The sequence below is a fragment of the Echinops telfairi genome, unplaced genomic scaffold (genome assembly GCF_000313985.2).
Source record: "Echinops telfairi isolate 266 unplaced genomic scaffold, ASM31398v2 ScPeMD7_25;HRSCAF=90, whole genome shotgun sequence".
In the NCBI taxonomy this organism is placed as follows: domain Eukaryota; kingdom Metazoa; phylum Chordata; class Mammalia; order Afrosoricida; family Tenrecidae; genus Echinops; species Echinops telfairi.
Window position 1 is genome coordinate 2,890,678 of NW_022103922.1, and position 13,883 is coordinate 2,904,560.

General features: G+C 61.2%; 1 protein-coding gene across 1 annotated transcript in view; it reads left to right on the top strand.

Annotated features, from left to right (window-relative positions):
- Positions 1-13,220, top strand: part of FAM163B (family with sequence similarity 163 member B) — a 19,152-nt gene extending 5,932 nt beyond the window's left edge. Inside the window, exons 2-3 of the mRNA XM_004714446.2 lie at positions 12,419-12,534; positions 12,804-13,220. Coding sequence (XP_004714503.1) covers positions 12,442-12,534; positions 12,804-13,208 — 498 coding nt within the window. The 5' untranslated portion in view covers positions 12,419-12,441 and the 3' untranslated portion in view covers positions 13,209-13,220. The remainder of the gene's footprint in view (positions 1-12,418; positions 12,535-12,803) is intronic.
- The last annotated feature ends 663 nt before the right edge of the window (positions 13,221-13,883 follow it).

Sequence of the window (13,883 nt, forward strand, 5' to 3'; positions counted from 1 at the left end):
GGTGGAGGTGGAGGTGGAGGTGGTAGAGAAGGTGGAGGTGGTGGTGGCAGCAGCAAACACTGTCTCACTTGAGACAGGCGGGGACTTCCCTCATGTGAATTCAAGGTGTTGGGTTTCCTGGTCCATGCTCACTTTGGACACTGTGGGCAGGAGGTGTCCAGTAGACCAGGCTGGTTTAGAGAGAGCCCCACGCTCCGAGCAGAAAGCCAGCCTCTCTCCCAGGGAGTCTGCCCCCTTTCTCAGGCTGGTACTCAGACCCTGTAGTTTCTAGGTGTCCCAGGGGCAGTTCCTTCCTGCGCATCCTCACCCGGTCCCACCCCATCCACACAATGGCTACTCTGAGCCTATTGTGGCAGCCGCTGTGTCCATCCATCTCGTTAAGGGCCTTCCTCTTTTTTGCTGACCCTCTACCAAGCATGATGTCGTTCTCTGGGGTCTGGTCCCTCCCAGTAACATGCCCAAAGCCCACGAGATGAACCCTCACCATCCTCTTGTCTTGCATTCCTTTGATGAACGGGTGTGTCCAGCCTCTGGGGAGCATGCTGGCTTTACTTCCTCCAAGACAGATGTATTTGTTCGAGGAACAGTAAGTGCCCTTCACCAGCACCTTAATTCAAGGGCATCAGTTCTTCCCTCGTCCTCTGTATCCGCTGTCTAGCTTTTGCCTACAGATAGGGTGACCGAAGCCATGATGGCCATGGCACACCCTAGACCTCAAAGTGACATCTTTTCTCAACACCTTAGGTTCCCCTATCCTTGGGATGGGCAAAGGTATGGCTCTCTCCCAGGTAACCCTCTCCTAGACTTCTTGGCACTTCCAGCCCCACATGTGTGTTCAAACATCTCAATGCCTGTGTTTCACCAAAGGTCACACGTTGGGCTGCAAACCACAAGGTCGACAGTTCAAAACCACCAGCCACTCCGAGGGAGGAAGCGGAGGCTTTCTATTCCATGGAGAGTTAGTCTTGGAAACCCACAGAGGCAGTTCTGCCCTGTCCTGTAGGGTCACTATGAATCAACGGATTCGGATAGACGTGTTTCATCAATGCTTTCGGTACCACCAGCTCTTGATCACACGGCACCTCCTGAAATGGTTGACAGTCGGCCACTTCCTTTTGGTACAGGGACTCTGTGTATTCCTTCCATCTCCTTTCACTGCTTCTTGCTTCGTGCATTATTTTGCCCGTACAATCTTCCAGTATTGCATCTTTAGGCTTGATTTTTTCTTTTTCTTCTTCAGTTCTTTCGGCCTGAGAAATGCTGAGCTTGTCCTCCCCTTTGGGGTTTTCTAACTCAGGTCTCTGCACAGGCCATCAGAATACTGCCTTCCTGAGCCACCCTATGAAATCTCCTGTTCAGCTCCTTGACTTCATTATTTCTTCTACTCGCGTTAGCCACTCTCTGTCCAAGGGTCTTCAGTCATTCACGTTCGATGCATCAACTCTCCCCTTGAGAGGGTCTCTACACTCAGGTAGGACATACTCAAAGTCATATTGTGGGTCTCATGGGCTTAGGTCAACTTTCCTCCGCTTCCACTTGAACTTGCATGTGAGCAATGGATGGTCGGCTCCACAGGCTGACAATACTGAACCGCTCCATCTTCTCTTCCCACAAACGTGGTCAGTCTGATCCCTGTGCCTTCCCTGCAGGGGGGGCCCGTGGACAGTCACCATCCACGTGGTTGAAAGAGCCGTGCTTTCATTGAGCAACTCATTGGTCCTGCGGCGTTCCACCATGCAATCGCCCGATGTCATTTCTATCACCACGGCCGCGTTACCCAGGTGCCGGACCTTCTCCGGTCACCAGGAATTGTCAAGGCATCTTGCGGATTGCTGTTCCATCGAGTTCAAACTGCCGAAGTTGATGGGAATGGCCGGTTTCTTTCTCTTTGGGATCAGTGGCTGGTCATGGTAACTGGCCTTCCTGTGGGTGTATGGCGACATCTCTCCCGATGGCATACTCCCGGTGAAGTCAAGCGTACGATTGTCCAATTCAGAAAGGCCCGTGCCCACCCATTGCTGCTCCCTGGTGCCCAGGACCTGACCCCCAAGTGCTCAGTCTCATTCTTGACAGCTTCTGATGTTCTGAGATTCACACCTCATACATCCCTCCAGCCCACGGCCGGATTCATAATGGATGCTCAGCGCCGATTCTTCTCATTTGGAGCCGGGTCCCATCGTGAGGAAGGTCCTGAGTGCACACCATCATGTCAGCTTCTCTGTGAGGGCGGCTCCTTCCCACGGTGCCACCCTTCGTTAGGGGATCGTCTTCCAGCGCTCTGTCAGACGGCCCGCTGCCCTCCACTGCGTGTCCACTGGCCGTTCCTCTTCAGAAGCTGTGGCAGGGTCTTTCCTCCTGGTCCCTGGACACAGCGGCCCGATTCTGGTTCCAAGGAGACTGGGGATTTTTAAAAAAAATAACTTTGACCATTTGGTGGAAAAGGAGCGGCGGCATCTAGGCCCGTTCAGCTGTGTGGTGAGCTTCTGGTGTTTACCTGTGTGTAGGTTTGTTTGGTTAAACACTCTGGGGGCAGAAGGGCCAGCTCCGTGCAAACGCATTTACAAAATTAAAAATATTGTCAACTTGAATGTTACCTTCCTGCAACTTCCCACACGACATTCCCCCTAATGACTAAACCGCTTTCTAGTTCAAAAACAACACCAAGAAAAAAAAACACAAATAAAAAAGTCTTGTGTGCAGAGTCTGAAATAATCACTTTGGGGCTTGTCCCCCAGCCCCCACTGAGCCAAGCCGAAGGAGGCCTGGAGGTGTAGTGGTTCCACACTGGCTGCTAACAGAAAGGTCAGCAGTTCACAACCACCTGTTGCCTGCTGGGGGAGGGCTTTCTGTTCCACTAAAGACTTAGAGTCTGGGACACCCACGGGGCAGTTCCACCCTGTCCTACAGGGTCGCTGTGAGCCCACATCATCTTCCACTTGACGGCAGTGAGTCTGGGGCCGAGTCTGGGCCCTGAAAGGTCCGGCAGGGGCTAGTGGGGAGGGACTTAGTGACCTCACAGGAGGCTGCAGCTGTAGGCCAAGGAGCATCTGACCCCCACCCCCTCCACCCCCCAGCAGAGCCCAACAGGGTCCCTGGGCCGTGGGAGCTGTGCAGAGATGCATCTGTGTCCTTAGCTCTCTCTGGGGGCCACTTAGGCAAGCGTTTCAAGGTGCTGGTGCATCTCCGTGAGTGGCCAGTTGCAGCGAGCAGTGCCCCCTCGGGGGCCTCCCATCTTCCTCTTCCCGTTTACTGCGACACCGTCCATTTTGCGTGGCCCCCCGGGACCCACGCAAGCGCCCCCGGTGATGTTGGGGGAACCTCAGGATGCAGAGGAGCAGCCAAAAAGCTGAGCCCTGCCCCACCCTCACCGCCGTTTCAGGACAACTACCTCCTAGTGGCATAGCACACTGCACGTTGGGCCACTAACCGCAAGGCCAGCGGTTCGAAACCACCAGCCGCTTCTCGGGAGAACAGCGAGGCTTCCTGCTCCCGTAAAGAGTGGCAGCCTCAGAAGCCCACAGGGGCAGCTCTGCCCTGTCCTAGGGGGTCACTGTGAGTCGGCATCCGCTTGATGGCATGAGTTTGGCTTCGGTTTGGGGCATCCTGCGTGAGGACCAGCTCTGAAGGGAGAGAAAGCAGTGGGTGACAGTGGTGTCGCAGCTGCCGGCCAGCAGGCGGACCTTGCCCTTTGTGCAAAATGCCTTTCTCCAGGCCTTTGGTGGCAACTCTCGTGGGTGCACGATGTAACACAGACTGGACAGTGCCTGTGCCCGGAGACCGCCTGCGTCCTCAGAGAGCCCCAGGCCAACAGAAGACCTTCAGTCCCAAAAGTATACTTGGGCTTTCCACTGTGTGGGGGTCAGCGTCCCTAAACCCTGAGTCGTTCTGGGTCAACCTTAGGAGACTGGCCTCTGGCTGGGCCCAGCCTCGTCCCGGGCCACCTCTCCGGGAAAGCTGCTCTGACCCACGGCCATCGAGGCCAGCCCTTGTGACCGGCTTCCGTCGGTCCTTCCCGCAGGTTCAGTGGGAAGGCAGGGCGCCTGGGTCCTGAGCCAGGCTTCCTCCTGGAGCTGAGCCCCAGCCCCTGGTACGTGAGGTGAGCAGATTCCCCACTGCCCGGCCGTGGAGGTGCCCTTGTGGCTCTCTCCCCTGTGGAAGGACGGGGCTCAGAGGGCTCCAGTCCGTGGGGAGCAGCGAGCCGGGGGCAGACGGGCACGTGGGGTCCTCAGGGCGGAGCTCAGAGGGCTCCTAACACCAGTTCCTAAAAGTCGCAGGTTCTTCGAGGCAGACCCTCCCAGCAGCACCCTGTGTCCACCGACAAACTACTGAGCCCAGATTTTAAAGAGGAAAATGGCAGCTAGAAAATCCAACAGGACCATTTGCTCCCGACGGCGGAGGCCGAGCTGCCTCCAACAAGTGACAGAATCACTGCGTGGCGCGGTGTCACCGTGTCACCGTGTCACTGAGAGGGCGGGCCGGTGTCTCCACGGCCCGCAGCACAGCAGGTGGCCTGGGCACAGCTGGGGCTGGGGACAGATGGGGAGGAGTGGAGGAGGGAGGTGGCATGGGCAGCCTGCACTGGGGCTGACTTCAAGCTCAACCAAAGACCCACTGTTCGTCGCGTGGATTCTGACTCACAGAGATGCTGTAGCACAGGGTGGAGCTGCCCCTGTGGGCTTCTGAGCCCGTGGCTCTTTAGGGAAGCAGGCAGCCTCGTCTCTCTCCCTCGCAGTGGCTGGTGGGTTTGAACCTCAGTCCTTTTGCTTGGCCGCTGAGAGCTTTACTGCTGTGCCCCTCAGCTTGGCTCCGGGAGACACCATAGGGCAGAGCAGACCTGCCCTGAGCCTGCCAAGGCCGGGCATCTTTGCCGGAGCAGAGGGCCTCGTGTGTCTCCCACACCATTGCAGATGGGGGTAAGGAGGGGTGGCAGTGCCTTAAGATCCCACAGGGTGGTGCTCTGACTCTGGGGCTCCATGGTGCCCAGTTCTCCCCCTGCCTCTGGGGTTCTGGTCCTCCAGTCCCTGCCCCTGACGCCCACCCGGGCCTCGGAGTTGACTCCAGCTCATGCTGGGGGGTGGGGGTGGGACAGCATGAGCTGGAGTCAGTCACAGGGTCTCTGATGGCCGGGGGTCAGCAGTAGATCAGTCCACAGAACCCCCACAGGGACCCCATGGGTCACCCCACAACATCCCACATACAGGGACCCCCAGGGTTTCCCCACAGCACCTCCACAGGGACCCGCAGGGCCTCCCCACAGGTCCCCCCACATCCCCCCCGGGGTTCCAATGTCTGGCATCAGCAGTAGACAGCCAGGCCTCTCTACTGAGTGTCTGCACCTGGCCCTTAATGGGGACCTCCCAGCCTCACATCTGGGCCCTCACCCATTCTCCAGGGAGGTGGCCAGTGTCCACTACCCACCTAGAGGCAGAAGTGTGGGGCACCTCTTGGTGAGGGCTGTCCTCCCGCCCCTCTGCCTGTCCCCTAGCCCTGAGCCCCCAGCACCAGGAGAGCAAACAGGATGATAGTGGGGAGGGAGGCAGGCGGGAGGGGGCTGCCTGGCTGGGCTCAGCTGGCAGAGGTGGGCTGTGTGCCGGGGCTCTGGCAGAAAGAGCACCCAGGAGGAAGATCTGAGCTGCGATGGATGGGGCCCATTGCTGGGAGAAGGCTGGGGTGTCGGTGTGGGTCATGAGGTCCAGGCATGGGCCTGCGGGGGCTGGAGGAGTGCATATCAGGACAGATGTGGGGAGACCACTTCAAGGGGCACTCTGCAGGGTGCAGCTCATCAACTCCCTCAGCAGGGCACCCCCACCTGTTCCAGGCACAGAGGGGAGCCCAGGGTGAGAACCTCCAGGCTGAGCCCTCTGGGCACCATCCCCTTGCCTGCCCCCAGCTGCCACAAGCTTCATGCGGGAAGGGGGTCGCAGCTCGGCGTCTGATTCCTCAGCAGGCACATAACCCCACGGAAACACCCTTCCCAGGGGCTCTAGCCTGGTCCCCAGCATTCCCCCACCAAACAAGGGCCAGGACCTGGCCCCCAGCTCCTCTGGGAGGCGGACACTGGCTTCAAGACACACCTGCGACTCGTCATGAACTCGGTGTCACAGGGAGAGTCCTGGGGTGGGTGGGTGGGTGGGGGAACTCAGCACCCCTCCCCCAGCCCAGCCGCTGGGGGGATGCCTGAAGCCCCCCCACCATCTCAGCACAGGCAGCCTGCAGCTGTAGCCATGGAAACGTCTGACAACCTTGCGAACAACTGGCACTGGTGTGTCTATATTTATTTATTGTTTGTCTGTTCTTTTTAGAAACACATTCTGCTTTCCTCTTTGCCCCCTCCCCGAAGTGAAGCCCAGGCCCCGCCCCCGCCCCCACTCACCCTGCCCCCTCCTGAGGGCCTGGGAGCACAAGGGTGCTCCTTGGATAGCAGGGTCAACACCTCCAGAGTCGTCCCCACCATCCCTTCCCCATGAGGTGTCCTGGGGAGAGGAGGCTAAGCCTAGGCCCAGGGAAGCTGAGGCCAAGTGCGTGGGGGGCCGGGGGCATGAACCTGGCTGGACATCGAGGCCCGGCCCTGTCTGGCCAGGTCACTCACACTCTTTTGTCTGCCCCAAACAGATGGGACTGTCCGGCTTCCAGACCCAAGAGCATGATAGCTCTTCCTGCCTCTGGGTCTTTGCACAATCCCCTCCCACCCCTGATGGCCCTTCCCAGCGCCCCCCTTCACCCTGATGCCCCCCACCCTGTCCTGCAGGCCCTAGTGTCAGGGTCACTCTTGCAGGGCTGTTTCCAGACTCTGACACCACCCCCTGCTGCACCCCAAGTGCGGGCTCATAAAGACCAGACACTGGTGCTTCAAGATCCCGGAGGGCGGGAATCAGGGCAGGCTTGCTCAAGGTACCTGGTGGATGAGGATGGGGGTTTCAGGAAGCGCAAGGCTGAGGGGCTGGCCCTGACAAAGACCCAGGCAGGAAGAGACAGTGTGTGGTGGGAAGGGCCCCCCACCCACCTGCCCCAGTACCTGACTTGCTCCCCCAGAGCCTTGCCCCTGCCAGGTGACCCCCCCGCCCCCTGGTTCAGGTTGTTTTAGGGTGTAGACCAGGGATTGTTCAAATCATGGTGATTCCATTTGCTTGAGAAACATATGTAATGCTCTCAGGTAATTCTGTCCTTGTGTTGAGGGACAGGGTGGGCTCTTCTGTCTTGAAAGCTTGCTGGCCTTGGGGCATGGATGGTCCAGCCAGGCCTGTGTGCAGCCTCAGCCCTTCCAGCCCCACTCGTGTCCAGCAGGGCCTTCCACCCACTGGGGGTTCCTTCACCTCCAAAAACCTGGCAGTCCCTTTGCCCCCTGCTCCCCGCCAAGGGGGCGGTGTGGGCCCCAGAGGACCAGAGAGCCCAGCACCTCTGAGGGCTGCCCTGTTGGAGCCATGGGGCTGCCAGTGGACACCCGAACTCCAGTCTCAGCAGAATGAGTCTCTCCCATCCTCCCCTCCCCTTCTGGGATGCCCATTGACCCTCCCCTCATCCCTTGAGGGCCCCGGTCTACAGCCCCCACAGGGTCAGCCAGGAGCTGGGGCTGTGTCCATCCTGGCCTTGGTTTGGCAGGTGGGGAGCCAGGACCCCAGACATCCGGGGCCCAGGAAGAGGCCAGTAGCCGCAGCCATCTGCCTTCTTCTCTCCTGGCCTCCTTCTCTGAGGCCGGCCCTGCCAGGCCGCAGGGACAGGCTAAGATGGAGCTGCAGTGGGTGGGGGGCAATGGCCCTGGACCCAGGAGACACTGGGCAGCTTCCTCTGGACCCCCGACCTGGTCTGCAGGCTCTGAGATTCAGTCACGTCGGGGGCCTGCCAGCGGTGTTACCCCTGCCCAGCCCAGGTGGGTGCACACCTGTGCCCTCCACCCCTGCCTCCTGGCAGTGGCCCCACAGCCACCGGCCCTCACAACTCACCATGCACCCCTCACTGGGCTGCCTGGCAGCCAGGTCCGTTCCACCTTTAGGGCTCACTCTGGGCCCTCAGGCCACACTGTGGCCCTGGCAAGCCTTTAGGACAGGATGCTCCCCCTGCATGGGGGACTGCCCCTATCTGCTTCCGGGAGCCCCTGGAGAGTGTGTGCCTGACGGTGGTACTGCCTTGTCCACGCCCTGTCCCTGATGGGCAGCTTCCAGTAATGCCTGAGACCTCAGAGGCTGGAAGGGGAGGAAACCCCCAGAGGGCTCAGTCCAGCGCTGGCCCGAGGGGTGGGGGAGGTGGTGGTGGGGGCTCACTGGGAAAGGAGCCATGTGCCACAGTGCTGCCATTTCTCACGATGATGCTGAGCAGCCCCCGAAGGGAGGGGCAGCCCTGCTCCCTGGGCAGAGCCCACCCCCTGCTCAGCAAGGCTCCCACTGAGGCCCGCTGCTGTGTGGCTGTTGCGGGCCGGGCAGTGAGCCAGCTCTCCTGCCACGTGCCCACCTCAGGGCGACCGCCTTCTCCTGCGGGGCAGTCGCGCCACAGAGCCCCCTCAGGGAGCTGGTGCCCAGCGCAGGAAGCCGGCAGCCCTTAGAGTGTGAAATGAGGAACAGATGTGGAGGAGGCCGTGTTCCTGTGAGCAGCGAGGACGCCCCCCCCCCCTCCCCCAGACAGCTGTGTTTGGGCGGGAAGGTGGCTGGCCCTGGGGTGGGGCTAGGAGACCTGCTGAGATGGCAGGCTCTCTCCAGGGTCCCGGGCCTTGGCTTCCCCTTCTAGGAAGGGGCAGTGGCCAGCTCAGTTGCAGTGTGGCCGTCACGGGGCCAGAGAGGCCTTCTCAAGCAAGCAGACCCCGCCCCACTCAGCTCCCGGCAGCCAGGCTGGGGGCCTAGACGTCGGTACCTTAGCAGAGCCACCCCCCCCACACACACACACATGGGTCTGGTGCCCAGCAGGCTGGGCAGGCGCTGGGCTAGATGGTCCCCCAGCCGGCTCTGAGGACACTGGGGCTGGCCCCTCCTGGGCAACCCCAGGAGCTTGGGGACAGAACAGAACAGGTAGTAAGCACCAGGCAGATGAGGGTGTGCACTGGGGCAGGGGGCACACTGGGGTGGGGGGGTGGGGTAGGAGAAGGTTGTGTGAGGGGACGGGGGGCAAGGGGACAAGAAACCTAGGAGTAGAGCAGCCGGCTGGGGAGGGAGGCCCAGGTGGCAGTGATGGCAGCCCAGTGGCAGTGATGCTGGGGTCCGTGCCAGGGGAGGCTGGGGGTGGGGAGGGCAGGTGAGGCCGCCAGCCACCGTCTGGCTCTGCAACCAGGTGTTTCCCACCAGCAGGAGACATAGGCAGTGGAGGGGGGATGGCTGCCCCCCCCCCAGCCGGGGGTGGGTACAGGAAGCACAGCCGTTTATAAAGCTTTAAAGCCATTACAGCCCCAGGGGGCTGATCATCAATTCAGCAGGATCCTGGCCAAACCGCCTGCCTGCGGCCTCATGGAAACTTCAGGCAGGGTGGATGGAGGAGCAGGCTGCCCCACGTTTGGGGCCGGAGCTGCCTCTGAGCCTTCCCTGAGGCTGTCCTGTCCTCCCACACCACCTCCCCCCCCCAACCCCCCCGACACTGGGCTGGGCCGTCTGGAGAGGCAGCCCCACGTCCCTCTCCAGCCCCCAGGTGGCTGCATGTCCCTTCCCCTGCAGGCCTGTCCCATCTCTGGCCTCAAGGGCAGGGCTGGCCTCTGGGGGGGACTGACACATGACCCAGTGAGACAGCAGCCGGCAGAAGGCTGGCCAGCCCCATTCCTCAGCAGAGGAGACAAGGCCGAAGAGGGAGACCGCTGGCCCAGGGTCACCTTTGGGTAGATGACAGGATGCAGGCCCCTCGGGTGCAGGTCACATGTCACATGTCATGGCCGAGGGGGCCCGGAGGGAGACCGGGAGCTGGGAGAGAGGCCCCTGGAGGCATCTTGCCCACTCACGTGGTGTGGGATTAGGAGGGCCCCATGCCCAGTCCTCCTCAACCTCCGTCTTGTTCCACGGCTGATAGGTGGCAGGGGAGGTAGGGCCCCAGCCCTGGCATTGTGAGATTCTGAGATATGCATGAGGTCCTAGTGGTAGACAACTCGTGGTCACCACAGACCTAAAGGTCGGCGGTTCAAGCTCACCGTGGTACTTCTGAGGAAAGGCCTGGTGGCCAGGCAAGGAACCAATAACAGTTCTCCCTGCTGAGTGGACAGGGGCTCCGGGCAGCTGTGTGTGTGTGTGTGCCCATGTGTGTATGAGAGAGAGTGGACTCAGGAAGACTTCCTGAAGGAGGAGGCCAGAAAGACAGGCTCGTACATCAAGAGCAGCAGATGGCAGGAGCCCCTCTCTGGGGCCAACTGATGTCGGGCCAGGACATGTGTGTCTGTCTGTAGTGCCTGGCACCCACCCCTGGGTCTCGCTGCCTCACGGCGGCGAGCATGGGCCTGTCTGCAGAGCAGTCCAGCTGGACTGGGCGCCAGTGTCAGAGTCAGGGCTGCTGACAGCCCTGGGCGCCTAGCCTGGGCCAGCACCCTTCTTGGCTCACCACCAGGCTGTCTGCCCTGGAGAACCAGGCCCAGGAGAGCAGCGGGCTGCCAGAGCCAGGCTGGTGGGGCCACCTTTGGCCCACACGAAACCTCAGATGGACTTTAGTGCTATCCCCACTTTGCAAGGGGGATGGCAGCGTAGGGAGATGTGGGCACATGGGGGCCACTCTCCGCGATCACTGGGCACAGCCCACTGTCCTGCAGGGGAGGGGTTTCCCTCCAGGTCGTCCTGAGTCAGAGAGCCCCAGACCACAGCCTGCTGCCCTGTGGGCCTGGGCCGAGTGCCCACGGTTGTGGGGACAGGGTAGGGTCCAGCCTTCCAGGACAGAAACTGACCCTGCACCTGGACTGAGCCCCCCTGGCGCTTGGCCAGCCCTCCTCAGGGGCGACTTCACGTAGTCTTCCTCACTGTACCTGTCTAGAGAAAGGCCCTCTCTTCACCGACTCCTCCCTGTCCACCGCAGTGGCTGCAGTTCGGTGCCCACTCGTGTCCAGCAGGGACTGGCCGGGGCCCCAGATGCTAAGTCCGTTTCCCTGGGTAACTTGAAGCTGTCCATGGCAGGGTTGGTGATACTGTGACTTCAGCGAGGGCCACTCTTGGGGAGGTGGCGCCAGGGACCCCTGCTTCCTGGCCGATCTCTCCATCTGGTTTGCCCAACATTTCCCATCAGGAAGACTTTCTGGGCGGGGGCCAGACTTGTAAGAATCTGTCCTGAAAAGGCACTGAAAGCAGGTCCCCTAATTCACCCCCTGCTGTGGCGTCCACCCCTTAGGAGAACGGCCCCCATAAGCTGCTGGGGACTCCGGCTCTGCAGGTTCCAACCGCTGAGTGCTTAGCCGCTTCGTCACCAGGGCTCCCCTCTGTAATCGGAAGGCCCCACTATTGAGCGGCAGCAATGCTTATTGAAACACCACGGAGAACATTTGAAAACCGTAAGCCTTTGACGTCAGGAAGAGAAGGTGTAGATGGGCAGCTGGAACAGCCAGCTGAAGAGGGGGGCAACTTAACCAAGCCCCTCACACACACTCCACACACCTGCCTTGGAAGTTGGGCCTGGCCCCAGCTTCCAAAAAGCCACAACCTTGAGACCCCGTGGGAAGTTCTACCCCAAGTGGGAATCCATTGGCAACCTTTGGGAAGACAGGTGGGACCCAGAGGGCCAGCGGGGTTGTGGCCCCAGGTCTCTGCGTCAGTCCGACACCTGGTTTCAAGTGAACAAGGGAAGCATTTTCTGGAACAAAGCGCCAAGTCCGGTCGGGACCCAGACCTGGTTCCTACCGAAATCAGAGGTGCGGGGGCTGCAGAGTGTCCAGCTTCCCGCCCTGGAAGGCCTGCAGGTGAACCCCTGAGAATAGAGCCACGGGAAAATTGCTGTGTAACTGAAATTAAGATGTTCAAAAAGTACAAGGAGAAGGAGGGTAGTAAGTGCAGTTCCTGGTGACTCAGGTAAGTTCCAAGGTGGACTACCTGCACCCTCACATGTCCCAGCTGCCTGCGTGCCGGTGCATGCAGACCAGAAGGAGTCGGGGTGAAGCAGCTGGAAGCATGCTGCAGAAAGTGCATCTGACAAGAGGGAAGAGTAAGGATGTCCGTGGACAGCAGGTAGACAGCACCAGCCGCTCCACGGGGAAAGACCCCAGTCTGGGAAACCTGAGTCAGCATGACCCAGTGGCCGTGTTTGGGGTTTTCTGGTTTGGGGCGGAGCACAGCAGCCGGCTAGCAACCGAGTGATGTGGGTGGTTTGCCCGCTCAGTGACGCCCAGGCGACGCAGTCCACGGAGGTGTGAAAAGGGAGGGCCGGGCAGGGGTGGGTGGTCCTCCTGCCTCCGGGAGGCGCCTCCCCCAGTGCTGCGCAGCCTGGGGGTTGGGAAGCAGCAGGCCGCAGGTGGTGAGGCCGCAGGTGGTTTGTGTTGCAGGCTGTTGATGGAGAAGGGGGCGGATGACAGCCGGCACCGTGGTCATCACCGGGGGCATCTTGGCCACAGTGATCTTGCTCTGCATCATCGCAGTGCTGTGTTACTGCCGGCTCCAGGTACGGGGCGGGGTCTGTGGGAGGGGCAGGGTGTGCTGGAGAGCAGGGATGGGCAGGAGGGGGAGGAGCGTCCTGAGAGCAGTGGGCGTGGTCTTCCTGGTGGGCAGGGCATTTCGGAGAGCGAGGGCGGAGTCCACGGGGGTAGGGGTGGGGGGGCGGATCGTCCCCGAGAGCAGGAGGCTGGTCTTGAGAGGAGGGAAGCCGCGTGGGCAGCATCCCGTGTGGGCTCTGGGGCGGGGCGTCGCTGTCACCGGCCCCTCTGTCCACAGTACTACTGCTGCAAGAAAGACGAGGAGGAGGACGAGGACGACGAGGAGCCCGACTACGCGGTGCACTCCAGCCTGCCGCCGCTGCACTCCAACCGCAACCTCGTGCTGACCAACGGGCCGGCGCTCTACCCCGCCGCGGCCACCTCCTTCAGCCACAAGTCCCCGCAGGCCCGCGCCCTCTGCCGCAGCTGCTCCTACTACGAGCCGCCCACCTTCTTCCTGCAAGAGCCTGAGGACGAGGGCGTGCGCAACGGGGGCGAGCGCGTGGCCTACCGGAGCATCAGCCAGGAGGACGTGGAGCTGCCGCCCGGCGCTTTCGGGGGCCTGCAGGCGCTCAACCCCAACCGCCTCTCGGCCATGCGCGAGGCCTTCTCCCGCAGCCGCAGCATCAGCACCGACGTCTGATCGCATGGCAGCCGCCCGCCCCACCTGCGCGAGGGGCAGGCGGGGCCGGGGCTCCTGGCCCAAGAGAGGCGCTCTGAGCGCCGGGTGGGCATGGCAGAGGCACAGGGAGCTTGCCCCGGGGCGAGGCACGGAGCCCCTGGCCTTTGAAAATGTGCAGGGCAAGGGGGTCTCCGTGGCGGCCCCGGCCGCTGGGCCACCTCCCTCGCTGGGCCTTCCTACCTGTGCTGGGTCGGGATGGCTCATGGGACTCCCGTGGCTCCTGTAGCCCAGACCTCCTGCTGATCCCGGTTCAGGGCCCCAGACTTGCAACCCAGCCCACTCTCACTCACACACCTCACTCACGCCCATACTCACACATAGTCACACACACTCATTCCCTCACACACAGCACAAGTACATTCACACTCATCCTCATACACTCATAGTCATTTTCTACATGCACATACATTCACACATAGCCTCACATACAGGCAGATACTCGCATATAGACTCATTCTTTCACACACTTGCACACACACACACACCACACTCCCACGCTCTCACTCTCCCAGCCTCAGCCGCGGTGTCTGTCCAGCTGAGGCATGAACTTCCTGAAGGGCAGATTCCTCCTTGAAACTATGGGTGAAAGTGGGGAGCACTGAGTGAGCAAGGAGGAAGCGGCACCCCAAGCTCCCC